Source organism: Canis lupus, chromosome 1, assembly GCF_048164855.1.
Source record: "Canis lupus baileyi chromosome 1, mCanLup2.hap1, whole genome shotgun sequence".
NCBI lineage: Eukaryota > Metazoa > Chordata > Mammalia > Carnivora > Canidae > Canis > Canis lupus.
The window spans coordinates 5,108,555-5,135,762 of NC_132838.1; the positions used below are offsets into that span (position 1 = coordinate 5,108,555).

At 42.8% G+C, this 27,208-nt stretch overlaps 1 protein-coding gene across 5 annotated transcripts in view; it reads right to left on the bottom strand.

Moving 5' to 3' along the window:
* Nucleotides 1-27,208, bottom strand: part of ZNF407 (zinc finger protein 407) — a 449,612-nt gene that overhangs the window by 14,129 nt on the left and 408,275 nt on the right. The window contains exon 10 of one of the 5 annotated variants that reach the window (XM_072819678.1): nucleotides 8,277-8,499. The exons of 3 other annotated variants lie outside the window; for them this stretch is intronic. In XM_072819678.1, coding sequence (XP_072675779.1) covers nucleotides 8,363-8,499 — 137 coding nt within the window. In that variant the 3' untranslated portion in view covers nucleotides 8,277-8,362. Of the gene's footprint in view, nucleotides 1-8,276; nucleotides 8,500-16,963; nucleotides 17,148-27,208 lie in introns of those variants that run through there. One more of the 5 variants, XM_072819715.1, reaches the window with a different exon arrangement.

A 27,208-nucleotide genomic window follows, 5' to 3' on the forward strand; every position in this document is an offset into this window, starting at 1 on the left:
GATATTGTGTTTTTTTCCAGAGCAAAGGGCAGATATATTTATTGTCCGGTATGATAGAAACAGGGATCCCTTTGGGGAGAGAGACAGGCCAGCTCACTGCTCATAATAAAAGACCTGGGCTCCTGAAGTCCAGATGCTTCTCCCGCTGTTTACAGGTGCCATAGGACCTCTTCATGTCACCTGTGGGAGTTGGGATCTGGGGACCAGAACACACACTGCCCCTTGGTTACTGCTCCTGCTGTAAGTAATAATATAAGGAATCTTGTGTCTTCTGCTAGCATCCATTTACTTAGCAAATTAACTTGCTAGTTTGTAAGAACTCGGGTCTTTCATTGTTCTAGACAGTTACCTAAACTCCTTACATCTCAGAATCTAACCTATAAAATGGGGATAACATGAATGATTATCTTGAAGAGTGAGACAGTCCACGTAAAATGCTTAGCTCTGCACCTTACACATAGTTTGGGCTCAGTGAATGTTAGACCTTATTATATTTTAAATAAAATGTATCACAGTTCAGGTCAGATCATCTGAAACTGGTATGTAATATGACTAATACCTTTAGATATGTAGAACAATCTTCTATGATTAAACTATTCGAAGTATATTTTGCATTTAACAAAATTACACTTAATGTAAACCAATAAAAGTCCTGCAGTCAGGATTAAAGAAAAAAATATGCTCAAGGCAAGGGAGAGAAGAACTTTCGAGTTGCAGCTGCCTATAAGGTCAATGCAGGTGCCACGGCTGGGTCGACACAAGTACCGAGTCCAAAAGGCAAGGGGAGAGAAAGAAGGCATACTAGTCAGATGGCACTTAGGGTGCCCTGTGTAGGTCTGTGCTCCACATTTTAAGGAAAACATTAAGAGATAAGCATGAATACAGAGAAGAGAAGCAACAATAATTGGGGGCTTGAAAACTCATAAATTCTTCAAACACTTCAGGATTATCTTTACAGGAAATGTGAAGGGATCCATTTGACATGGCCCTAGAAGGCAAGAGTTGGGCAACAGAGGTTACAGGGAAGTCTGCTTGGCCTCAACACTGATTCAGAAATGAACCCAACATGGGAGTAATGAGCGCCCATTAGGAGAGGCTGGGAGGTGCTTTTGGGGGATAAGATGATTCAAATCAGGGCCTCTATTATCCTTGCTAATCACTTAGATTCAGATTCTAGATCTACTGAAGCTGGGAGCAGAAAATCTGAATATTCATGAACCTATCAAAACAGACAGTCCTGGTGACTGACACATTTTCAGGAATCTGACAAACAAGTTTGCCAGGACATGCTGGGTGAGAGCCTGTCAGAGCACTGGGGTTCATTCTAGCTCTATGATCCCATCTCTGGCTCCTGCTCAACACCCCCATGCCTCTGGCTACTTAGTTCTTCTAGGGCAAACCCACTGTGAACTTGCTTCACTGTTACCAGATATTTGAATCTGTCCAGGCTCCTGAGTTTCAAGCACTCACTTCTCTGTACCTTTTTTTTCTGTTCGTAACTGTATTATCTTATCACCTGACAGTGAAGTCTTGATGAATAAAACCCAAAGAATCTATAATTGGTTACAGTTTATTTAAAAAGGCAGTGAGGTGGGGGTAGAAATGCACCACTCAGACCCCCTGCTGCAGGAAGCACAGTAACAGGTGCCCCCCCCCCCCCCCCCCCCCGCTTCCCTAAGAAGCCTCTGGGCAATGACTGAGTGCAGGGGGACGGTGGGGACTTCTCTGCTAGGTGACCCTGGTTCTTGGCACTGCAGTCTGCAAGCCTGACTGCTCGGTCTCCCTCCTCCCTCTCCTTCCTTCATAGGGGTGCAGCGGCTCTCCCCCATTCTCCCTTTTCTCCTTTTCACTCACAAGCACTGCCTCCACGAGAGTCTCCTGTGTGTCTAAACTTGGCCTGAGCCTCTGAGCACCGCCTGAGAAAGCAGGCAGTAAGGCAAGGACCTGGGGCCCGCTCACTGCATTACAGGAGGACAGGGGACCTCCTGGGAAGCAGGTGCCACATGGTCCTCGGCACAGGGTGATGGTCTACTTGGAGGCTGGGAAGATGTCCCAGTGGAAGGGAACACATTTGGTGGTACGTGAACTGGGCAACTAAGAGATGTGGCTACAGCAATGCCTAACAAGATAGACGGGGCAGCCAGTACTATCAGGGGTCCTGACACCACCATGTAGAAGGAAAACATGAGACCAAAGGCCTTGAAGACACCTCCAAGAGATCCACGGGGCCTCTCTAGCAGTGGACAAGAAGTTCTGAACCCTACATCAGACACTGGGGAAGAGGAATGGATTACCTTAGGGGTGTGAGTTGACAGTGACCCTGGATCCTATATCATCATACCTCCCCTTATGTGGGCCAAGTGCAGAGGGAATTCTGGCTACTATCCTGCTTGCAGTGGGTTCATGGGGCCCTCTGTCATGGGTACAGACAGTGGTACAGGTAGCCCTGGCCTCTGTGTCTGATTGATTAGAGGGTGAGGTGTTGGAGGCACTGGGGGGTGAAGTACAGAAAGTTTGGGTCCTCCCAGATTCCTATGTGGAAATCCTAATCTCCAAAGGGACGAGTGATGGTATTAGGAGGTAAGGCCTTTGGAAGGTGATTAGGTTGTAAAGGTGGAGCGCCCCTGATGGAATTAGTGCTTTCACACAAGGGCACAGAGTTAGCTCCTTCTTCCCACTATGTGAGGCCACAGTGAGAACTCGGCAGTCTGCAACCTGGAAGAGGGCCCTCACAGTGCTGGCACCCAGATTCTGGACTTGCAGCCAGGTGAACTGTGAGCAAGACCCTTCTGCTGTTTATAAGTCACCGATTGGTAGAATAGCATTTTGTTAGAGCACCCTGGGGCGTCCAAGACAATGAGGTAAATCCACATAAGAGCCACAGTGCAGGTCCCTGGAATCCTGAAGTAAGACCATCCATCCCACGAGGGTAGGAATTACAAGCCTCTGAGCATCAGCCCGTGGCAATGACAGACACAGTCTAATCAACTGACCAGAGGCAGCAAGCGGCCACACCACCAGACTACCCACTCAGGTTCCAAAAGACCTGCCATGTGTCCCCAGCTGCTCATTGGGAGGGGGGATCCCCCGGGAGATCCTCAAGGCACAAAGGCACAAAAGGCAGAAGGGGCTGGCAGTAGTCAGTTGTCACATGGAAACAGAGCTTCTGGGATCACACCTGGGTAGGGCCAGAAAGCCTGAGTTGGAGAAGTAGCCCTGACTCGTCCATCATGACATGCTGCGCCAGGCAACAGACAATATGTCAGGTATTTAAAACCAATCCCAAACATTCTTGGAGAGTCCTAGGGTTGGTGCGCTTTCCACACAATTTTGTTCTGGACTGTACACTGAGAAATCACCTTCCCAGTGACAGATCTGAGCCAGGAAAGATGCTGAGTCATCAAAGAAAGATGGAAGATTATTTACTATTTGGATTTTGCCGAGACAGGAAGGCAAAGAAAAGCAGGCAGAAACCCTTCCATAGAATTCTAAACTACTGAAGAAACAGTTTCCTAGTAAATTCTCACTTATCCCACAAGACTGTTCTCGAAGTCCCTAGGGATATCTTAAGGTTTTCGTTCTTACATTATTTAAATCTGCTAGATGTGCCATCTAGAACTCGGTATTTCAGATTATCTTCTTAATTATTATGTATTCAACAAATACACTAAATTCCTTGTATTTAATTCTTTTTATCAGCAAGGCAAGTATGAATTATGGCCTAGTTTTTAAGAAATTATTTGAAAATATTGGCAATAACAGATTATAATAAAACATAATCAGGTAACATACATTCAGATAGCCACACCTTCAAAGAGAGAAGAACTCCTCACCTGGCCTAGGGTGGGGATGAGGAAAGAAGTATTCACAGAAGACCAGGGCTTTGGAGATGAGCAGGAATTTGTCAGGCAGTGAAAACAGGTGGAGAACTCCCTCCCCCCATCATTCTATGTGTGTTCTAAACCCAGCAAGTGTGTGCCTTGACTACAGTCTCAGCATGGAGGCAAGACAGGGGAGCAGAGTGAAAGGTAGGTAGGGCTCCCCCGGTCCTGGGAGGCTCAGAGCTCTGAACTTGGGATATCTCTAGTGATCGGAGGCCAATGAGGGAGTTTAAACAAGGAAATAACACAGTGGATGAGACTTGGAAAATGCCCGGCTGTGGCATCAGACACCGAGAAGGAAGGGGCAGATTTGCAGAATTGATTTCCTGGAGTCCCCCAAGGTCTCCTTACACCATGTCCTGCTCATAACCAGCACGTCCATGACTGATTCATTATGTGTTTACCACTGGGTTCATGCTTTGTTTGGCCCTGTCTCCTCCCCAGAACATACACAGTGTGAGAAGGCACCTGGATGGCTCCATGATTCCTGGCATCTAGTAGGACGTGTGGGGTGGTGGGTGACTGAGGGGAGGGCTGTTGCCAGAGACAAGCCGGGCCCTCATCCCCAGGGTGGGGGAAAGGTCCACTTTTATGGTTGGGGATTACCCAGGGTGCAAAGGAAGAGAGGGCAGGAATGCTGATGCAGCACAGGTCATAGACTTATGGGGCCAGAGCTCTTGGTCTAATGCAAAGGGGGCAAAGGTTAAAGGCATTCCTGTGAACTAGCTCACTGGCTTCTTTCTGGATGTTTCAGTCTCTGAACCCCAGAGACTTTTCTTTTGAGCTCATCTCTGAGTCCTCCTGCCTCTTTTCCTCTCTGGGTGGCAAGGTCTTGAGGACTAACATAAGGTCAATGGAAATGTTCTTCAATTGGGCAGGTGCTTCCTGAAACCCCAGCGGTTTGCTGAGGTGCCATGGGGAATGCAGGTCATTCATGGCAACAGGGTAACTGTTTCCATTTTTATTAAAAAAAAAAAAAAGATCAAAAAGGTATTTCAACATTGTGTCCCTATAGCAACAGAAGAGCTTGAGACCCTAAGTCTTGCTCTATGAGCTTAACAGTGGGTACTCAGGACATTACACTGATTCCCCACAGGAGTTGCCACAGTGTAGTGCTGCCCTGGGGTGGGGGTGAGGCTTTGGCCAATTTAGAAAAATGTGTTCCTGTTCTCAGTCATATGCTGTCTAATTTACACCCACAGTAGACTGTGTTCAATGACTGGGAGCCTAAGAGACACTCAGAGTAAAATATAAGTACAGGAAGAAACTGCCATGACAATAATTCTATGAATTTACCTCAAATTGACTTTCAGAAGGTCCTAAGCTTGTATTCATTTGATCAAGATTATTTATTTGCAAATAAGTGCTTACAAAAGTGCTTTCTTGCCTTGTCATTTCAAAACAAAGCAAACACTTCAAACATAATTATAAAAATGTATGAAAATAATCTCGTTGATTTTTTGAAGGCACAGAATGTCAAGGATTCCAGCATCAGCTCACTGAGAGCAGCTCTCAATTTAGAAATCAAGCTGAGAATTAGATTCTTGGGGGAGAACCAGGAAGAGGTGTCCAGTTGATTCTTGCCAGCAACACGCTGGGGGTCAGGGGGATGAGGGGGCTTGGCTGGAGGCCGCATGTCAGGCTGTTACCAGGATACCAGGTGTCAGGTAACTGGGGGGTAAAACACCCAGGCAGAGAGGGGAGCAGAGTTCTGAGCTCCAGGGGGCACTGATGACTGAAGCAGAGTCTGAGGGAGGCAGGACAGCTACACAGTCAAGACCTGAGATCTCACAAGGCAAGAAAGAAGAGGGTGATGGAGTGTGTGAAGGGCCAAAAAGTCATACCTTAAGGACTGAAATTAGGTCTCTGGTAGCTGCTGTAGCTGCAGCAGACGGTTGAGGGTAACAAGGGCGGGGATGTACAGAACACCCAAACAGGAGGCACAGACCTCAGGCCACCGAGACAAATGAGGGTATGCATCGGCCTGGGTCCCACTCCCGGCAGACGACAGGATGCCGGCAGGTGCCCTTCAGAGCACATGGCCAACATGCCGTGAATACCAACACAGGACAGTTTTATACAAAAATCAGAATACAACGTGATCTGATTAGCAGCTTCATTAAGAGGGGGGAAAAAAAAGGAAGGTGCGTGAAACTTGGAATAACATTCACCGAAATATGGAAATTTCTCTTTTACCTCCATCCACCTCTGCTCACTATTAGAATTCCTCAGTATTTTTCTGAACAAAAATGTCCCACTCTTTCTTGGAGTTGCAAGACAATCAGCATGACAGTACTGAATTAATTCCTCATTTGCTGGCTGAAAGAAACTCAGAGCTGAATTGCCAAAGGGCAAAACAGAGCGAGTGACACCATACATCTCCGCTTTTATATATGTCCATTTGATTACTGCGCTTGTATGTCTGTATTATCCCGGTGATCTAACAGTTGTTGCCTTACTTCATTTACTGAGTGCCAAGGTATCTATTAGCAGGAATTGTGCTTTGAAAAGTATTATTAAATATCTGGAATTCTTAATAGATATTCCTGGAAGTTCAGCCGATAAATCACAAATGGAGAAAGGAGAAAAAAAAAAAAAAAAAACACATCCCAGGAAATGCTCTGTTAGGAGGACATGCCTTGAAAAGCTGCCCTGGGACTGTGGCCTGCCTGGTGGCTGGGCTGCTGCTGGGGCTCAGGTTTGAAACCCTCCTGCGCTCACAAGTCCAGGCTGTCGCCTGCTTTTCCTCAGGGCCGTGGGTACTTCTGATGTCTAGACCCCCCTTCTGCTAGCTACTCCTATCAGCTACAACCACCACTCTGCCTTTCCTCTTCTTTCTTTTTTTTTTTTTTTTTTTCCTTTTTTTTTTTTTTCCTTTTTTTTTTTTTTCTTTTTTTTTTCCTCTTCTTTCTGACACCATCCTGCCAGGGCTTCGGCCAGCACAGATCACCCTTTTGCATATACACACACCTTTCTCCAGGTAACATAAAAAGAACCAACCAACTCCCCAAAATTCCAACTTGGCCAGCCCCCTCATCCTCACTGAGCTTGGTTCTTTCTTAAGATGTACCTTTGTTATTCAACTTCTGGTTTTACTGTCCCATTTCTCACATTGATCTTTATCTAGGAAGAGAACGCTAAACATTCGAACGGATATACCCCATAGCAGCCTAGATTTGGGATACAGCCTTATTAGATAAAAAAGTCTTCATTCCTTTCCAAACTACAAAGAAACTGTTATGGACATGACAATTTATTTGGCCCCTGCTTAGCTTAGAAACACTGAAAGTCAGGGGGCAAGAAATACTTGGGAGGCAAACCACCAAATCTGGATAAGGGATTTTTCAGCTCACACCTTCACACAGAACATGTGAACAGAGAGAGAAAGAGAGAGTTTTTTTTTTTTTTTAAATCAGTTGTAAATTCAGCACTATGAATAGAAAATATTCATAGGGAAGTGAGGCAACTAGCACACAGATTCTTTACACAGCCATTAGAAGGCCAAAGGCAGGCGCTGTTTGCTCAAGTGGAACGGATTGTGAGTCACCAGCAGGGTTGGAGCTCTGTTCCCCCTGATGCTCATGGTTTGGCTGTGGGCTGGCTCACCTTCGACCTGTTGGCTGATGTTAAGTATTAGGCCTGCTCAAACCTTCCCCAAACTTAGGAGAATGAGACAGATGGAGCTGCAGCTGTGCTGGCTGCAGGGGAGTCCACAGCCACTCGGTCCCCCACTACTCCTAGAGGGCCCAGGGCTCTCAGCACATGGTTTAAAACCCAGCGGCCTAGACATCCCTCAGCTGCTGCTTGTGGGAGACTTCTCGGATGCCACGATAACGCCGATCCTCTCAGGCTGAGCAACCTGGTTCTAATCACTGCTTAGTCTATGGAGGACACCACCTATTGACTGGTCTCATATTGTTGTCTTTTTAAAATGAGATAGTATGGTCAATCCTTTCCTGTTTAGACATGAATAGGCATTCTCTTTGGTATACTTAACATACCTTTGCCTCCACAATATAGTAGCCAATTGTTATTATTTAGATTTTGAAATTAATGGGCTGATTGTAGTATTATAGCTCAAATGGATTTACTGTTATATTTGGCCCAATGTGATTTCAAGTAAGAATTACTTCTGACCATTTGGATGGAAATTCAGGGACATTAAAAGAAGCCATGTTTACACTGTCTGGTTCATCACGTGCAAATACTGTGCATTAAGATGGGAAATACCCATTCATGAAAATAATGAGAACTGACATCAATAATATATATTATATATATGATATATATAATATATATAAAATATATAATAAAATAACAGGTTTACAGATTCTGAGACATATATAAAGCAGCAGATTTGCTCCTTCTGCTTAAAAGCATATTCATTCCCTCCATCCCCCATTTGGTTTGAACCATAAGCCAAAAACAAAGCCCTCTGGTCTGTTAGCACAAAGCCTTATAAAATCAGCCCACATTGGACATTACAGCTTCCATTCTACGAAAGAGCAGGGTGTGGGGTGATGAGTCTGATAGTGGAGAAGAAACAGCAGCAAGGAAAGCAGCGGGTCAGTGGGTGCCCCCAGACTCCAGCATTCAGAAAACATCCGCGTGGATAGCACTGTGAACAAAGACAATGATGATAAAATTGGTGCTTTTGTTTTATATGGCTGGCACAGATGGGCCTGGCATGCTTCATGTTTCATTTTCATGAAACCCTGGCCACATTTCTACTGTTCGCAGGCAAAAGTCCATGAAGGGAGCCCATGACTTGCTGGTTGCTTTTCTCTGAATGCCTCAACTTAAGCCTGAAGAAGGAATCTGAACACTTCTCAGATCGGCTGAGTGCATATAATCTGATGCACACCTTGGGGACTGAATGATTCAGGTATCAACATGCATTTTAACTAAAATGAGTAAGTATGACTTTCTAGTGAGACATTACGTTCTAATATAAAACTTTCTGTTGAGGTGATCACACAGCTGCATACTTTACACACACATGCCTTTTCCCTCAACAGACTGAAAAAATGTTTTGTTCCTCATTGGACACATATTGCTGACAATGCACTCTTTTCCTTTACAATACAACCCTGGAAGGAAGTCTTTGCTACCATGGAATTTGCACCAGTGTTTAGACTGGGTGCTGAGTGTGATTGTGGCCAGTGTGAGTACCCCCAGGACCTCTGATGGACAAACACACCTTCAGTCTTGGCCCCAAACACTAACTACATGGTGATTGTTAGCAGAAAATAAAAACCTTTAAACACCACACTAAACAGTAAGTGTCAGGTTTTGTTTTTTGATTTTTTCCCCCCCAAGTAAACCGAGTATCATTTGGTTTTAGCCACATCTGGCATATTTATATAATTTCTTCACAATAAAATACAATTAATATATTTATTTCATACCACCTGTCTTAACACATACCAATGAATATCTCATTGCCACTCGCAGTTGTCCAGTTTTAGGAAAGGGCCTTAAAAATGACAGCAGTCTAGGGCTGTTTGGGTTCAAGGCCGCTTCCTGCTTGGAAGGATGAGCTAGGTCTGCTCTTAATAAAAGGGGAGTAAGAAACAGCAAACTAAACCAGTGTGAACAGGCTCTGTGAACATCATGGAATCTTCTAGTGACTTCCCCAAGTCAAAGCCAAAGCTATCGAGGAATCTAGTTCTAAAGGCTTATCTCCTTATAAAAACAAAACGAACCCCTTTCATGAAGCCCTAGGCAAACAAGTTAGGTTTGTGCTTTTGTTCAAAGGGCAAGACATTCCACCCCCAAATGCCAGTACATACTCTTTTTAAAAAAATTTTTTTTTGCCAGTTAAAACAGATGGAGTACCAGGTCCATAAATTATGAAACCTTCACATAAAGGTTCAAAAACTGTGAGGACAGGCCAACTGCTCTCATCTGCATTCAGTAGTGTTTTATGTCTTGGTCCCAGGGATCAAATACCTTACACTGACTGTATTTGGACATTTCTCCATACCTTTCTACAGAAGCATATACTACTATATACATCAAAGATTAAAGGTAATCAGAATAATTCACAAATGCTCAGCAGCTCTAAGTGTCTGAAGTAAAACTAGCAGTTTAGCAATTTAAAAAACTGTGTCACTGATTATTAAACCAGCTGACTTCCCGGCAAGTACTTTAATACACTGACATTTGCCAGTTAGATACACTTGTCTGGAGGTTGGACTCTTAACATCACACCATAAGGCACTTTACTTGGCAAGTTAAGCATTTTAAGCAAGAGCTGAGGTAAAGTCACAGGGGCAGCTCATCAAATCTGACCCCTGTAGGATGTTATGGCTGCCCCAGAGGTGAGCCCAAACTTTGGCCGCTTTAAGAAAACACAGTGCTTGCAGAGGAGAGCATTGTACTCAAAGCTGGAGACCATGTTTTAATAGAGGAATGTGACTAGTAGGTACAAACTGGATCACATCCACATGGATGTGGTATAGAAGACACCTTCCCGCATGTAACATGGGAGTGAGAGAAGGAGGGAGAAGAAAGGAACTAAGGCTTGGCAAATCTAAATGTGGGCAGACCTAGATGAAAACACTCTCTAAAATCTGGCAAGCTGCCCTGTACAGGAGGGACAGCACACTACCTGTGTAGCTCTAGTGTATCAGAGATATGTTTTAACCCATTAGGAGGAATAATTTTCAAAAAATTAGAGCAATTCACACATGAATACATACCTGAAAAGATGCTCACCATCTTTAGTCACTAGGAAAATGCAAATTAAAACCACAATGAGATATCATTACGCATTCATTAGAATAACTAAAATAAAAAAGACTGATAATGTCAAGTGTTGGTGAGGATGTGGAGCCCCTAGAACTCTCACACATGACTGGTGGGGATGCAAATCCACATAGCCATAATAGGAAGCAGTCTGGTAATTTCTGGCCATATGACCCCACAATCCCATTCCGAATGAGATGAAAACATGTATCTGTGTAAAGACCTGTCCCTGAATGTTTATACTGGCTACATTCACAGTTGCCCACAACTTGGAACCATCCAAATGCCCATCAAAAGAAGCACAAATGGACACACTGTGGTATATCCACACAGTGGAGGACCACCCAGGAATAAGAGGGAACAAGGACTCTAGATGCAACAATGGGAATGAATCTCAAAGGTATGATGCTAAGTGCGATCAGGCCGCATTCCATTTCTGTGACATTCCAGAAGAGACCATACTGTAAGAACACCAAGAACTGGGTGTGAGGAATGTATAACTTGATTGTGGTGAAGGTTAGGTGACTGTACGCATTTGTCAAAACCCATCCAGCTGCAAACCTGAGGAGAATTACATTTACTGTATGTAAATTAAGCCTCAAAAAAATTGTGAATACGCTACATAAAAATACAGTGTTCCTTGTTGTGAAAAGTTCTTGAACACATCTAGGTGATCTTCTGTCACAGAAGCTATGAGACATATTCCCACATTCAAGGACCAAGTGGATAATGTTCCATTGAAGGGATCTTAGGATTCTACAGTTTTATAATACTATGACTTTCTGTTCTTCATCTCCAGTTATTTAGAGTAACTCAATGACTTCTTTTTAATACCTGGAAACAAGTCTGCTCCATCTTGTGTCATATTTATTTTCTAGAGACAATGTAAATCCTGTGGTTCATATAATCTTCTGAAGTCTAATAATTGCATAAATCAATAGTCTGAATTATCATTTATTTCTATGTTATGTTTTACTTTATCAATGATACAGAAATGAGCAAGGCTAAATCAAAGGGTGACAACAGAGAAGCCAAATATATATAAATTAGACACCTAAAAAAGGGAGATCACATTATCTTAAGCTGAAGATGGGCTACTGTGAGGCCAGGTTTAGTGTTAGGTCTGTGGGAGATCCTGCAAGGTTCTCGTTGCTCTCCGTATTGACATTTGTGGATGTATGCTACTCTCTATTCCATTAGGGAAACATCATGTCTTAAGTGAATGTGGCTTTATATACAAATGGGGATGCGACTGTCCACCAGATGGTTGTACTTGTGGTCAATTAACATTGCTTTTTATTTTCTATTTATCCTTTGGTTATACTAGAGCTGAATGTTGGCTTTCTGCAGAGATTTTTTTTTTTGTTTGTTGTTTGGTGTGCTCCAATACAAGCCAAATGTGGGAGACCTCCAACAGTTCCTCACTACGTTACAATGATGTGAGAATGATGTCAATCCATCCACAGATGGATTCTGTGTGCGTTTGTGTGTACAACCAGAGGTCTATAGCTCAGGAGAGGGGTCCTACAGTTGTGGTCACTGGAGTCAGGGTTTGGACCATTGCTCACATAACCAATAAGGCTTTTATCCACCAACAAGATCACCTTTTCCATAATAATGTGGCTTGTGGGAGCCTTCCAAACTCAGGTAGCTCTAGACGGAAAGGGAAGCCTGGCCACAACTGGTGGTAAGCACCCAGATAGCGTATTAAGCCTTTCTAAAATTGTGCTTCCCTTGTCTTTAGAATGTGGCCCTAGCACCTGGCAGGATATTTTAAGTATTAGGAATGGTGTGGGAAGCACCCAGAGGCACACACTTGGCCTGCAGTCATGCTTCACGCATGGTGAAAGATCCTGGTTCCTGATTCCCTCCAGAACCACTCACTTCTGAAATCATTATCAGCTCTGAAAGAAAAATTCCTACACCTGGAGTATGACCCAGTATTAGTCATAGTGCTTGGTGGCACCACATGGTGCTACACTTTTCCCCATGCTATGCTATGGCAGTTTTCAAAGCTGCTTTTCAGTTAGAATGGTGTTTACAAGTCTGTGTATTAGCAAGAGTGTAAAAAGTTTACTGAGTTTACAGTAATTAATTGCAGCAGCATCAGTAGAGGTTAATTTAAATAGTACACGCTTAGGGGACAGCGTATGCAGCGGGCAGTTTTGTGTTCTGAGCAGCAAAGAGGGCCTATCTGCAGACTGTTAAATACACATTCTCAGCTACAAGTTATCAATGCATTTATAATACTTAATAGTCTGATTATCGTGTGGTTGAAACCAAGTGCAGTCAACTCTTGACCCCCATGACTAAGATAAGATGTGTAGAGATGCATTGTGCACTCAGGACAGATGACAAGATGTGAAGGGTATAAAGAAAAAGATATAAATCTGACTGATAAGATAGAAAAGAAGATAGTCTTTTCACCCCATTTTGGATAAAGATCAATACTCATAATCTTTTTTTTTTAACATACTAAACATGGAAATCAATCACAGCCATTCAGTATAAATAAGGTGTTTTTTTAAATGTGATTGTTCCCTAGCAATATGCAGTACCCAGTACCCAGTACCCTACACCCACAGACTCTGCACAAGGCAAGGTGTGCAGAACACTCAGGCTTTCTCAAGGCTTCTGGCAGTCGGAAGGGGCACACCTAGTCTTCCTGGGCCATTTAGCCCTCCTCAAGTGAGCTACGGAGAAAACTGGTACGGAATTTCTGGGGCAGTTGTCACAGAGTGATAACAGGAATAAAGGGCCACTGTCTGTAGGAAGTTAACAGCCAAGCGTTCCAGCTGAAATGGCCTCGGAGAGCAGACCAGGGCGACAGGGGTGAATGCGACAGAACCGCTGCTGTGCCTCTCTCCATGTCAGGCCGGCCAAATCTAATTGTATGCAACTCATTTACCATGGCTGGAAAACAACAGATCCAGCTTATGAGAAAACAGAGATTTCACCAAAAAATTTCCCTGGGGAAATGTATGAAATTGAGCCTTTTCCTTATGACTATGATTTTGAAACTGTAACCTGCATCAACTCAAATTACCATCACATGCTTGAAATCAATTTGTCGAGAATGACTCCATCCATAATGGATGGTAAGACAAAAAAACAAAAAACAAACAACAACAACAAAAATCACCCCAAAAAGCCCACCACAAAACCAAAGCAAAGCAAAGCAACAATCAGGCTTGGCACCTCTGTTTGGAAATTGGTTAAGAGATAATGTGCAAAACTCAAAACTTTCTAGTATTCATAAGATATAAAAAAACATTTAAAACAAATGATTTGACAGCTGCAAATGCAGGATAACACCTAGTTGAATTATAGAAACAGTGTGGATAATTACTTTTTTTCAAACGTTGGGGCTCTGTGGACCAAGGTCCTGTCTGAGCCTCCCTGCAGCAGTTAATGTGCAATAATACATATCCACTGTCATATTGCCCTAAGTCTCTTTATCATCCACACATCAGTGAGAATGATGAGAGGCGTCCCAGGATTCCAGCAGTCTTCTTTGAAGGATCCACACGTTAATTACTGCACTAATTATGGTTTTTGAATAACTAACTGAAGTAAGCAGCCTATGGGAGGTACGGGCATAAACCTAAGACCGCGAAAACGCTAGTCACTGAGTCATCAGTGTAAACTGACACATCGAACAGGTTTAAAAGAAGCAGAAGCAGTGGATTTTTAAAAGACAAGCATCTTCAATAATTAGGGCTCCGTAAAGCAAAAAGAAATGTTATTTCTTAATGGCAAGTGCATTTAAACTGTTATCTAAAGATCTGAAGGTAAGCCTGCTTAATTCACTGCTTCTTCTTTTGTTATTAGGAAAACATAATTGTTCCAAATAATTAGCACTAGAGTACATCACAAGCTGACAACAAAATTATAGAAATCTTCATATTCGGATCCCTCTAGCTGGCTATTAGGAACAGTTTCTGATCATAACCCATTAGTTGAAGTGCTGTGAGTTCTTGATTGCCACCAAATAACCTCAGATATCTGCCTAAGTTAACAGCCTCTATTTATTCAGGGTTTTCTTGACAGTAAGAATTGCTTAGGATTTTTACAGCTGCCACACAAAAGAATGGTATTCGTACGTACTTGCAAGATTAAGTGATACAATAATTGAAACAGGGATTTTAAATACATTTTTAACTCCTAAATTCCTAAATGAAAACCTGAAAAGACTTTTCAATTTTTAATAGTGGTGCTGCCCTGCTTCTCAGAGACTGGGATGGCTCCATCTCATATCCTGTGATGTTCATCTTAATTTTTTTTTTTTTGGCTTGCAAAGTACTCCCACCTTTTACCAAATATCCATTTCACTTTTAAGCTTTCTTTAACAATCAGTAACAGATACATCACATTTTTTTATTATTAAAAAAAATTCCCTACATGTGAGCAATGTTGGGAGTATACTTCACTTGTTACTAATCATTTAAAACTAGCTCAGCAGCATTCTGTGAGGCAGAGGAAAAAGAAACAAAGAGGCACAGTGTAGTTTTAAAGACAGTGAACCAAATGACCTGCTTGCCAGAAATTGCTGTATGAAGCTCCTGTGAAAAAAACCAAAACCAAAACCCAGACACGATGGAGAAGCTTCTGCTCTGCTGGTTACACAGCTAGCTGCTGGGAACAGCTTATTGGTAATGTAACATGTGGCCATTGAGAACGTGTTGGAATCATCTAATAATTTTGTAATCGGTACTGCCATTTAAAGTTACTCTGGAAATTCTTCTGCACCAACAGCTTAGCTGATAAACCCACAAAGCTTTATGTTTTATCCCATGAGGGGGAACTTTGATTACTCTGGTAATTAATGATGTTGGAGAGTAATATGGATTTTCTGTTAAGATTTGAGTTTGAAGTTAATTAGTCTTCACGTTATGATTTGCTGATTAATTATGGATATTTAGTTATAAAGAGAGATGTTAATTATTAATCTCAAAAAAATCATCTAGTGTAATTAACTAAAACTTTGACATCAGTTAAAATTCCCATTGAGTATAACTTCTGAGATTATCAATTACGGGGGAAGAGCAACGAGCATGTGCCCTCCGAAGGAAGACACCCTCCGCTCCCCGGGAGCAGCTGGGGCTGCCGTGCCACCCAGGGCCCTGCCAGCATCTGGGCACAGGAATGGCATTGTGTGTACCAGGGCACACATCTCAGTGTCTTGTGGCAAATCCTCACAGTGTGGAACATCTTCTACGAGAGCATGCTACAAAAGAGATTCCAGTCTGAGCGCTACCTTGGTGAACTGTCAAGCAATGCCGTGGCCTCTGAGTGGGAATGTGCCCTTGAGACCGACGGGCTTCATTAGCTCTGTTAAACTCAGAGATGAACTTCGCTGTTGCTACAGATATCTTTATTTTCAGCAGCAGCTTTTGCAACTATCGAGACAATACTGCAGCACAAGCACTAATTAGTGTTCTACTCACATAACTCGAAATCACCTTTGTGGCTAAAAACATTTTTTTCTGCATCTTTTCCCCTAATCTGTCAGCCACACGATCTCTGTTACCAAAAAGAGGAGGGGGATGTGATTAGGAAGAAGGGTTAAACCAAAAAGCATCATCGGCACATCACTGTCCTGGAATTCCCCCCCGTCACACAGAGTCTGAACAGGGATCTGTTTACATTATCTCTAGATCATCTTGACAATATTTATTCTCTATTTACCTAAATGAGGCAATATGATGATATTTATTGCTCAGAATGGCTAAATATAGACTTTTCTTGAGCACTCAGTACCATAGTGGGAGGTTTTGCTCTAATCTACATCTTTAAACTGACAAGCTAGAGAATTCCTAATGAATGCCTCCTTTCATCTGGATGTCTGTGTGTATTTGACAGTATAAATATTTAGCAATATTGGAGTCAGCTTGTGATTTTACCCAGATGGACTGATTGATGCCTTGGCTCGATGTTGCCAAAGACAATCCATGTAGTTATATAAGCAATTTCCCTCTTACTTCCTAAGAAGCAATTAGGTGGCCAAAGGCAGCAACCCCAAAATAGTAGAAATACTTCTGGTATCAGCTGACAAGTCTGAGGGATAAATAAAATATGGTACTTAAATTATTACCACTTTACTTTCATGAATCATGGGATTAAAGCTTTCACTTCTAAAGTACATATAAATTGCAGGGTTTCTTATGTCTGTAATTTGCAAGAATCTAAGTTAAAATACCAGCTAATCAGTCAACTCACATTCACCTTGGGAAAAGTACCACCCTTTCTTGTCATTTTTGTAAATTGCATGCCTAAGCACCAATGTTATTTTGAGAAGAAAAGTCGCTTGTTGTCAATAACACATACTGCAGTCTAGTTAAAACAACATTTGTTAGGGTTTAATCGCAAATGTAATCCGCTTTTAAAGTTTAGACAGAATGCTCAGAGAAATTCAAGGGAAGGATAATAAATCATTTTCCTCATCTTGGGCGTGAACAGGGTAGACCTGATTCATTCAGGTATGTCGCTGTAACCGCACACGGGATGGATTCTCTCCTGTGAAACAATGAAGGATCTGCGCTCAGAAAGGAACTGCTAAGTGGCACTACCCCCACCTCCCCATCACACACACACACACACACACACACACACACACACACACCCCATGGATCCCCCCACCCCGTCTATCGACATTGCTTTCTTCTATGTAAATCACAATGAGAATGACATCAAAGAATTACAGTCTTTTTCTCATCATCACTGTAATCCAGCTGCGAAGGTTGATAAGCTCTTGCTAAAACTTAGAATGGGTTTTCGGAACTCTGGGCACCGGCAGTAGGTACCCTCCACTCAGCCTGGTGTCACGTAGAAGGAGATGCCAACAAGGATTATGTCAGGTACCCTCATGCAGGCTCCTGCTTCGGGAGGGAAAAAATAAAAGCTACACATTATTTTTGGCACCAGCAGAAGTCATGCATTTCTGTGGTGCCACTGCTTCCCCCACCTCTCACCCACTCCTGCCTCCTCTTGTTGCTTTGTTTTCTATTAACTCATCCCAATCGTTGTATAACCCATGCAATAACCCGGGAGAAAGGGCAGGCAAGACATTATTCTTCTTGACGCTAATACCTATAGATCCTATTCTGGTGTGATACCTCGCCCTATCACAAGATATCTCAGCTAACAGAATCCTCAGAAGTCAACAACTGGCATTTATAATGTATTCCAGAGGCGAGTGGGATGTGATGCCCGTTGGTAATCAGATACACACAAGATTTCTTGGGACGAGCTGTCTAGCTACGATGTGCGGCAGCTTCAGGTGGAGGACAGATCAGTCATGTACCTTCTTGTGCATGGCAGTTTCTTATTTCTAAAAAAAATTATCCTGTGCCTGCTGGCTGCTAGATGAAAATAAATGTCTGCAGTATTCTATTTATTGGATGTGATTACTAATAAATTGGTTATTGATCAGATATAGAGGGCCGGGGTCTGAGGAGCAACCTGTCGGTATCTATCTGTTCCATTGGTCCACTCTTCAATTGGTCTGGCGAAGCCATTATCGGCTTTGTTTCCTTATTTGAGGCCTGGAAGTTCTGTAATACAGTGAGGAGGGAATGCAAGATGCTGCTTACTTAATGTAACAGATATCTACCTCTTTCACAACTGTCGAGAGTATCTCTGTATTCATAGATGAGTCTGGCATTTGGGTGAACCGGGTAACAAACACAGAAACAAAGTTTTGAATGAACAGCAGTTTTGTTTTGTTTTGTTTTAATCAAATTTGTCATTGGGATGGGGGGAATGCAAAAACACATTACCACTAGTCAGCCAAAATGGTGAGTCACTGCTTAATTTCATGGCACCACACTACAAATTGCACAAAGGCAGCTACAGCTAATTTCTGCAGTGCTGCACAGGATGACACAGGAAACGTCCAGGTGCCTGCAAGTGAGGAGCTTCCATCCTTCTTCCATGGCTGAATATTACCTACTTTAATGATGTATAATAGCCTGCAACTACACTTAACCTGTGCATTACATGGCAGCACAAACTGTTTACCTAGAGTTATGAAGAAGAAAACAGCAAATCAAGCAAAGAATCTAAAGTGTGTACATTAACCTCCCACATGTCAACATAATTTTCCCCTAGAGATGATATGAAACGGAGTCTCTAAATTGTTTTCCCTTCTACACAATAGCATTATGCTCCAAGTATCTCAGCACCTAAGTACATGTGAGAAAGTGATGACAAATGTACCTAATTAATAAATCGGAAAGTATTTAGGACTAAATGAATTTTGTTTTTTTTGTTAATGAAATTGCATCTATAAAAAAATAACTAATATATTCTACTGATAAGGTAATTTTAAAAAATCCATAAAAATTCAACACAGGGCAAAGATGAATGAAATTATTTCACTAGCTTTTAACATATATTAGAGATCAAGGAAGACATTACTAACCTTCTCTGAATAGAGACTCACCAAGTGAATTCAAAATACGCTTTACACCATTAGTCAACTCCTGAACAGACCTCTCTACGCTTTCACACAGAATCCCAGAATATGGACGTGTATGTGTGTGTATGTGTGTTTGTGTGACATTACTTGGTTTCATGATGCACCAGGCCATTTAAAATCACTTCTGAGTGAGTAAAGCTAAACTCTGATTACCAGGATTATGGAAAATATGACTTGACTAGTCATTACAGCTCTTGCCATCTTATCACATTAGATAAATATGGAGAAGATATAAAAATAATATGGTTTCACTATAAATATTAATCACTGAGTTTAATGTGATTATCTCTAAGGGGGTCAGGGAAAAGAGAAGGGAAGAGGGCACAATTTCTTATCACCCTGTTTCCTTTAAAGATGATATATCCATGGGACACCGCCAACAGGAAAACTAGACAGAAAATTCTCTCCTTCCAAAGCAAGTTTTGGAGAATCTGATTAGGTCTCCTGCTGCAATGCTAGGTATTCCATTTTTGCCAAAGGGCTAGCTATTATGATTAACGTCATTTGTCTGAATCATTACTCTCCACCTTGGTTCAGCAAACACTATGAAGATGGCATGGTAATAAATGACCGCTGGATTCTTTCCTGCTTTGGCCTCTTTTTATCTGCCACCTCTCCCCCGTCAGCTTCATCTTTCTGAACCTCTCTGAATCCCCAAAAGGGACGGGGTGTCTATTTGTTTTCCACTAGGTTACCACTCTGTCCATTGTTGTTTGTACTAAAGGGTACAAATTCAATTCATTCTTGTGACACAAAAGCACTGATACAGTAAATTTTTTGCCCAAGAGAAAACAAAAACAAAGTTGCTGAATATCGAATAAGATTTGAAGCACTAGCATGTATGTGAAGAAGCTTTCTGAGCAGCCTTAGTTATATAATCCCATTATTCCCCTGTGTGTGTGTTCTCAGCGAGGGCACCCAGCATGTAAACGTGTATGAAGCTGTCCAGTTGGGGCCTGGGGATAAAAGTGTGATTGTGTGAACCACAGGCTGGGACATCTACGTCTATCTTAATGCCGCAAGAGGAGAGATAGAAGGCTGGGAGGCTATTGTTACCATGTGATGATATTTGCACAGAACTAAGGTATGATAATATCCAGTGGTTCTGTGGAGAATCAGACTGGAGAGTTGACAGCAGGATATAATTAATAAGGAAAGACACGTACAAGTAGAATAAAAGAGAGTGGCCACCAGATGCAATTCTCTACACACCAAATTCTGTACTATTTAGGTCTTATTGCCAATTCTGGGAAATGAGCACACGATTTAAATAATTCAGTAAATCTGAACATAACCCCCAAAGTTTGCACATCAAGTGACATATCGTCTGTGACACACCCCATGTGACAAGACAGCCTCTTGGACACTTGGAAAGTGGCCCATGACCTGGACAATGACCTGTCAGTGTGGTGTGGACTAGCAAGCCCAGGCGCTGGAGTGGAATTCTGCTCATGTCTACTTCTCTGCTGGCTTCCATTCACAATGCAAACTTTTGTGTCCTAAAATATGTAAACACTCCATGTTTTGGGGGATTTAAATTATGCAAATAGCATTATAGGGCTTGCTCACCAGTAACTTTTGTGTGCCAAGGGTAACACGTTTTGCTAGATAGGCTGCTAAGAAGTGCCAAATGCTGTAAGCCCTAAAGAACATTGCCAAGTACCTTCTTACTCTGGGTCCAAGTCTTAAAAAACACTTAATACAAAATGAATCTGAAATCCTGTAATTGCTCACAATTCCTGGAATGTTACCTGTGTACAACTCTAGTTATTATGAAAATGTTCTATATTCCTGCCAGAAGTTAAGAAGTTATCACTTGAAAATCACTGCCTAATCTAGCCTGTGCTAAGATGGATTTTTAATGAAAGTTTAATGAATGATAAATACTCGTTTCTTGATAAATGTTTAATTATGCCAATAATTACCAACTGCTGAAAACTACTGTTGTGTTAATAATGGCATTTTAGTACACACGCAGTTTCATGAGTCATGGTGCTGTTAGAGATCAGAGCTCCATCTGTCTGATGCAAACTAGCAAAACAAAAGTCTAATTAATATTTTGATCAATTTTCTCTACACTCTAAAGACTATCAATGTCCTTTTCTTAAAAAAATTGATCTATTTTCTCCTTCATGGGAAAGAGGTAAGGAAAGAGAAAATGTGTAGAACCACTCTAAAATTAGTTTGTACAAAAGTTAGAGAATAGAAAAGAAGTATTATTGAAATCCACCGATTTGATTACCTCACTGCCTTATTAAGTATAATCATTGCTTTCATGTTACTTAAAGCTGTTTTTTAAAGCAATGGCATTACACAATGAACAGCACAGAAACTCTGAACTTCCTTTATTAGTTGGTTCCATGTGGCCCTTAACAGGTGATACAGGAGACCTGCAATCTGTGTTATTAGAACATGTGTTCCGGGGCCTTGTGGTATGTGAATGGCTGTTTGGAAGGGGGAATGACAGCTTTCAGCTCTGCAAACCCATGATTCCAGAAGGTTAAACTGACCTTGACTTAATGAATGTTTGTTAATGATGGCAAATTGCTAAAAAGAGAAGTCAAGTGGCTGTAGCTGAGTGGGAGCAGGAGAGAGAGCCCTGCCCTTGGGGCTGTGCTGGGCTCAAGAGCTCTCCTGCTCCGGGACATGGAGGCAACAGAGCAGGGCCTGGGCCACAGAGGCAGCTCTCTTGCTGTCCAGCACATGACCTTCTCAGGGTGCCCTCCTCCCCAGCTCCCTTCCAGGGAACAGGGTGCTTCTGAAAGTTATTCTACTGTGGCCTTCTTGGATGGTGGCCACTTCCAGGTGAGCTTCCTGGAAGCTTCCGAGCTTCCTCACCCACTTTGCTGTCCTTACATACCGTAGTCCATCCGCCGGCCAAAAATGTACATGACAGAGTGTGTGCGGGCTGAGTTGAATATGTTTCTAAAGCATTTCCTCTCGATATCTCATCAGGCCACAGAATTAGAGAATTCTGGCACATATTCTAAATGCCAGGCTAACAATTCATATTTCCAGTAGTTCACATTTTGAAAGCAACCCAAATTATGCAGATAATTCCCAATTATATTTGAGACAGAATCTGTGAAAGGCTTAATTTAATCTACAATGTGATTTGTGGAGATATAATTTCAATCCTTTAGATAATAATATATAATAATAATGTATAATACCTTCCCACCGATAGAAGTGAAATCTAATGTATAGCTCTGATTGTTGTTGCTGGCAGCTATTAAATCCAATGAAGTTCATAAGTAACATTTTTAAATTTCCAACTTAAAAATTCACAGTTCAGGTTATACTAATGAACCCAGCATAATCATGTTCAGACGATTTTTTTTTTCCGATCACTTCTCTTTCAATAGTCTATGACCAACCCCAAAAGACCATGTGATTTTTAAAATTAACTTTTCTTCCAGAAATACTTTTTTTTTATATAACCCTTAATCTGACATATCTATTTTTAGGAATACTTTTAATATTTCCCTGCTGTCTGTCATCTGTTAACACTTCACACTATGATTCTTAGATGCATCTTTTACTATTTATTTACTTTTCTTACACGTATTTTAAAAATTTTGCCCTCAGATGGACAACACATACATGATAGGGTTTCTTAAACGAGCCTTTTTGGTCAGAATTCATCTGTAACTCTGATATTTTATTGTGTACTTTGAGTTTAAAGTTATTTCTTGTTACAACTGCCGCTCTATGACATTTCTAAGCATTTTTTTACTGTATGCATGCATGTTGGAGGAGGGACAAGATGGCGTAAGAGTAGGGTCCCCAAGTCACCTATCCCCACCAAATTACCTAGATAACTTTCAAATTATCCTGAAAACCTGCGAATTCAGCCTGAGATTTAAAGAGAGAACAGATATTATGCTGAGTGAAGTAAGTCAATCGGAGAAGGACAAACATTATATGGTCTCATTCATTTGGGGAATATAAATAATAGTGAAAGGGAATAAAGGGGAAAGGAGAAAAAATAAGTGGGAAATATCAGAAAGGGAGACAGAACATGGAAGACTCCTAACTCTGGGAAACGAACTAGGGGTGGTGGAAGGGGAGGAGAGTGAGGGTGGGGGTGACTGGGTGGCGGGCACTGAGGTGGGCACTTGATGGGATGAGCACTGGGTGTTATTCTGTATGTTGGCAAATTGAACACCAATAAGAAATAAATTTATTAAAAAAATAAAGAGAGAACAGCTGGAATGCTACAGTGAGAAGAGTTTGTGCTTCTATCAAGGTAGGAAGACGGGGGCGGGGGGGGGGGATAAAGAAATACAAAGCATCCAAGGGCGAGGGGCCCCACGAGGAGCTGGGCTAAGGCCGCTGGCAAGTGCCTCCAGGACAGGAAAGCCCGATCCTGGAGAAGCAGGAGCTGTATGCATGCATGTTGACAGTAGTTTGCACGAAGGCATAACAGGTCACAGAACCAGGCACTGAACCACAAGCAGAAGTGCACACGGGCAAAGAAACGGAGAAAGTGAAGAAATGAAGGACAAATACACACTCCCCCACACACATATCCTACTTTGAGTAGAGAGGTGGGCTCGTTCCCCATCCCAGGGGTCTCGGTATAGCATGAACTCTGAGTGGTGGGAAGCGGCAGACCCTCTGCTCTGACCCATACTCACATGCTACTAGCAATTCCTTCATGGAGGGAGTGGATCCCTGAGTATAACAACATGGGTGCTCATAACCTTTGCCCTCTCCAGCCAAAATACACGCCACTCCTCTGAGGTTCATTTAAGAAGTTGCTAACTGGGCTGTATAAAACATTAATACTACACAGTGCTTGAGATATAATATAGGCTTTAAAATGTTAGTCTTTGAAGGGCAACAACAGTTTAATGAAAATATCTTGTGAACTTTCCTTCATCCGCTACGTGTGCACACATGGACACAGATGAGCAAACCAAAACAGGGCAAGAATGAAATTTTAGTGATGGATTTTATGAATGAAACTAAAAGGCTGCCTATATTACGTGTATTTAGAAAAAAAAGGGCCTGCCTTTATTCTGGAGTTTGAGATGCTAACTGTGCTAATTTATTAGTGACTGCAGTAAATGAATGGAAAACAGCAGTGTACAAGCCAACTGATGCACTTCTTTTCTTTTCTTCTCTTTTTAAAGAGTTATTTGAGAATGAGAGGGAAGAAGGGAGGGGGAGACAGAGAGAGAGAGAAAGAGGAGAGAGAGAGAATGCATGTGCGTCTGTGGGGGAAGGGAAGAGGGAGAGAATCTCAAGCAACTCCCCTCTAAGTGTGGAACCCGATGCGGGGCTTGATCTCATGGCCCTGAGACCACAACCTTGAGCTGAAACCAAAGGCTGGCTGCTCAACCGACCAAGCCCCCCAGGTGCCCCCACTCGTTTTCTGATACAGATTTTGGGCTACTCTGACAAAACCACTTGTGTGATCTGTACGTGGCATCTAACACAAGGGATGGTGATGAACAGCACATGTCCTGGGTGTGTGATCTGTGTTCACAGATGCAGTGCTCTCCACTCTGCCACACTGGGAGACAGAGGTGACTTGACAGGGTGAACATCAGACGTATAAGCACAAATTCTCAGAGGCACGTGGGGTTATGTTTTCTGAGCAGGCACCACAGGCTACCCTCTATGTCAAGTCTCTGCAGTTTCTAGGGTGTGTGGGAATCATATGTCAGTGTTTCTTAGTGGGGTTTTCAGCCTGGTGGCATCAGAGTCATTTGGGGTCATTTGTGAAAAATGAGTGTTTTGGGCCTCTTCCGGGCTGAACTCGTGCGTTGACATCCTAATGCCCAGTACCTCAGAAGCGGCTGTTCTTGAAGATGAGGCCTTTAAAGAGCTAAGTAAGGTAAAACGAGGTCATTGGTGGGGAGCTAATCCAACCTGACAAGTGTCTTACAAGAAGAGGTGGAGGAGGGTGGTTAGGACACAGACATGTCTCCCACACAGGGAAGACAAAGTGAGGACACGGATGTGCGAGGCACGGAGAGAAGCCTCAGCACAAACAACCCTGCTGATGCTCTGTTCTCAGACTTCTGGCCTCCAGAACTATGTGTGCGTGTGGTTAAGTGCTGCACAGGACAAAGGTGTTAATCGTGTTCAGAGACAAGCCATGCGTGGACATTTTCCCTCCACATCTCAGAAGCAGTACATACAGCTACCTATTTCTTTCTTCCCCTGTTTTCTTGACTTCCTTCCTGTCGGCTGACCAGTGGTGGACCTCCAGGCCCGGCTCCCTGGCCTCTGTTGACCCTGACCCTCATGGTTCCTCACAGTTCCCCCAGGCCCTCTTCTTGCCTCCTCAGACCCTATTCTGAGGTGAGCTCCTCCTCCATCTGCTGTCTGCTTCACATCAGAGAAGTCAACCTGTATGGTCACTCGGGCTGGAAACCTGAAGGTCACCCCTCAGTCCTACCCACCTCCCCTATGTCATCTACCAGGAAGTCCACCAACTGCCTCATGGTTATAACAGCCCACATTCCACAACAGGGCACCCGCTGTGTTCTCTCACAACCTGTCATTACTTGATGCTCATTTATGCTCAGAACGCAAGCTCCAGGAGGGCAGGGCCGACAGTATTTCCTGACATAACCCTGAACACAGCGTGAAGCTGGCACCCGGGAGATGCTCGAGAGAGAGAGCGGTGGCTAAGGCCTGACTAAGGGTGACTAAGGCCTGCAGGGATGAGGCCCTACAGAGCCGGCTGCCCGGGCGCAGTCCTGCGCCAGCAGTCGACCACAAGGCAAAGCCATCTCTGAACACGGTCCACACTCACAGACCTCCCAGGCACATATGTGGGGCCACGCACACAGGTGAGCAAATGCCGTGAGGACATGCAAGACATGGCAGCTGGAGCCACACCACTGCGCCTCAAACTACATTTAAACCCGTTTGCGAGAGCTGCTTATTTCTGAAGCATCTCACACCTGTGAGTTTTGGAATGAAGCTGTGCTAGCCTAGAAGAGCTGCACGCTCACTCAGGTTATGACTTTGTTTCAGGCAGCAAGTTTTACGGCAATTACGATCGCACTTAATAACCGTCTCTCCTGATACGGCTTTACAAATGAAGTCTACCTTTGCCGACGTGAGACCTTCATTTGTTCCTCATTAGGGGTGTGTGTAGACAACCAGAAATATAAAAACTTGAACTATGAGAGCAATGACTCAGGAGATTTAGTTATAAAGCAGTAATTCTGTGGGATTATGGCAATTGAAACGGACTTCCATTGTCCAACATCCTTTGTGGAAGAACACTAATGATGCTTTTCATTTGATATTAGGAGATATGCTCGATGTGAAGATTTAGCACGATTCAAGGGATTTTAGGTAAAAAAAAAAATTTCGACATCTGTCGTGTAATACAACATACGAAAATGTGCCTTCCTTGTCTCTTTACCGAACAGAATGTTGTCATGTCTTCTGTTTGGGCAAGACAGAACTGCTCATCTTCCCCTCACGGCTCATCTGGTTTTGCCCAAGCTGCGAGCTAGACAACACTCTGAAGAGAGAGACGTGTTATTTGTGGTGGATGCTAATACACTTCACACTGTGCTACTTAGAACAAACTGAAAACTTTACACGTCTCATCCACCATATAGGATAATCACTCTGCACTGAACAATATGATTAAAAAAGGAGGTTTTGAAGAACAACCAATTTTCGCCAAGACCTCATTTGGGAGGCCAAAGGGGAACAGGTATACTTGGCAGCACAATGACTAATTATTATGTTCAAAAGATGGAAAAGTTGCTCAAGAAATATCAGGGTATCTGTATCACTGCAGCACATTAATTAATCCCAAGCAGTACCCAGCATTAGGAGAAACCATTTTTAAAAGCCCAGTGCCCCCCAATACCGCCCCAAAGATCCTCACAGGAATTGTTTTATAAAACCAGAATCCAAACCCTTGTCCCAAATGGCTCTGGGGGAGGAGTGTGGGGGTAGGTGGAGGTGGGAAGGGAGAGGGGATATGGTGGTCAAGAGCATAAAGTGAAATGTTCTTTATGTTGCACAGATCTGCTCCTTAAAAATCGACATGGAACACACCATGTGAACTGCCACATTTATAACCCTGTGCTGATATTCAAATTTTCTGTCTTAA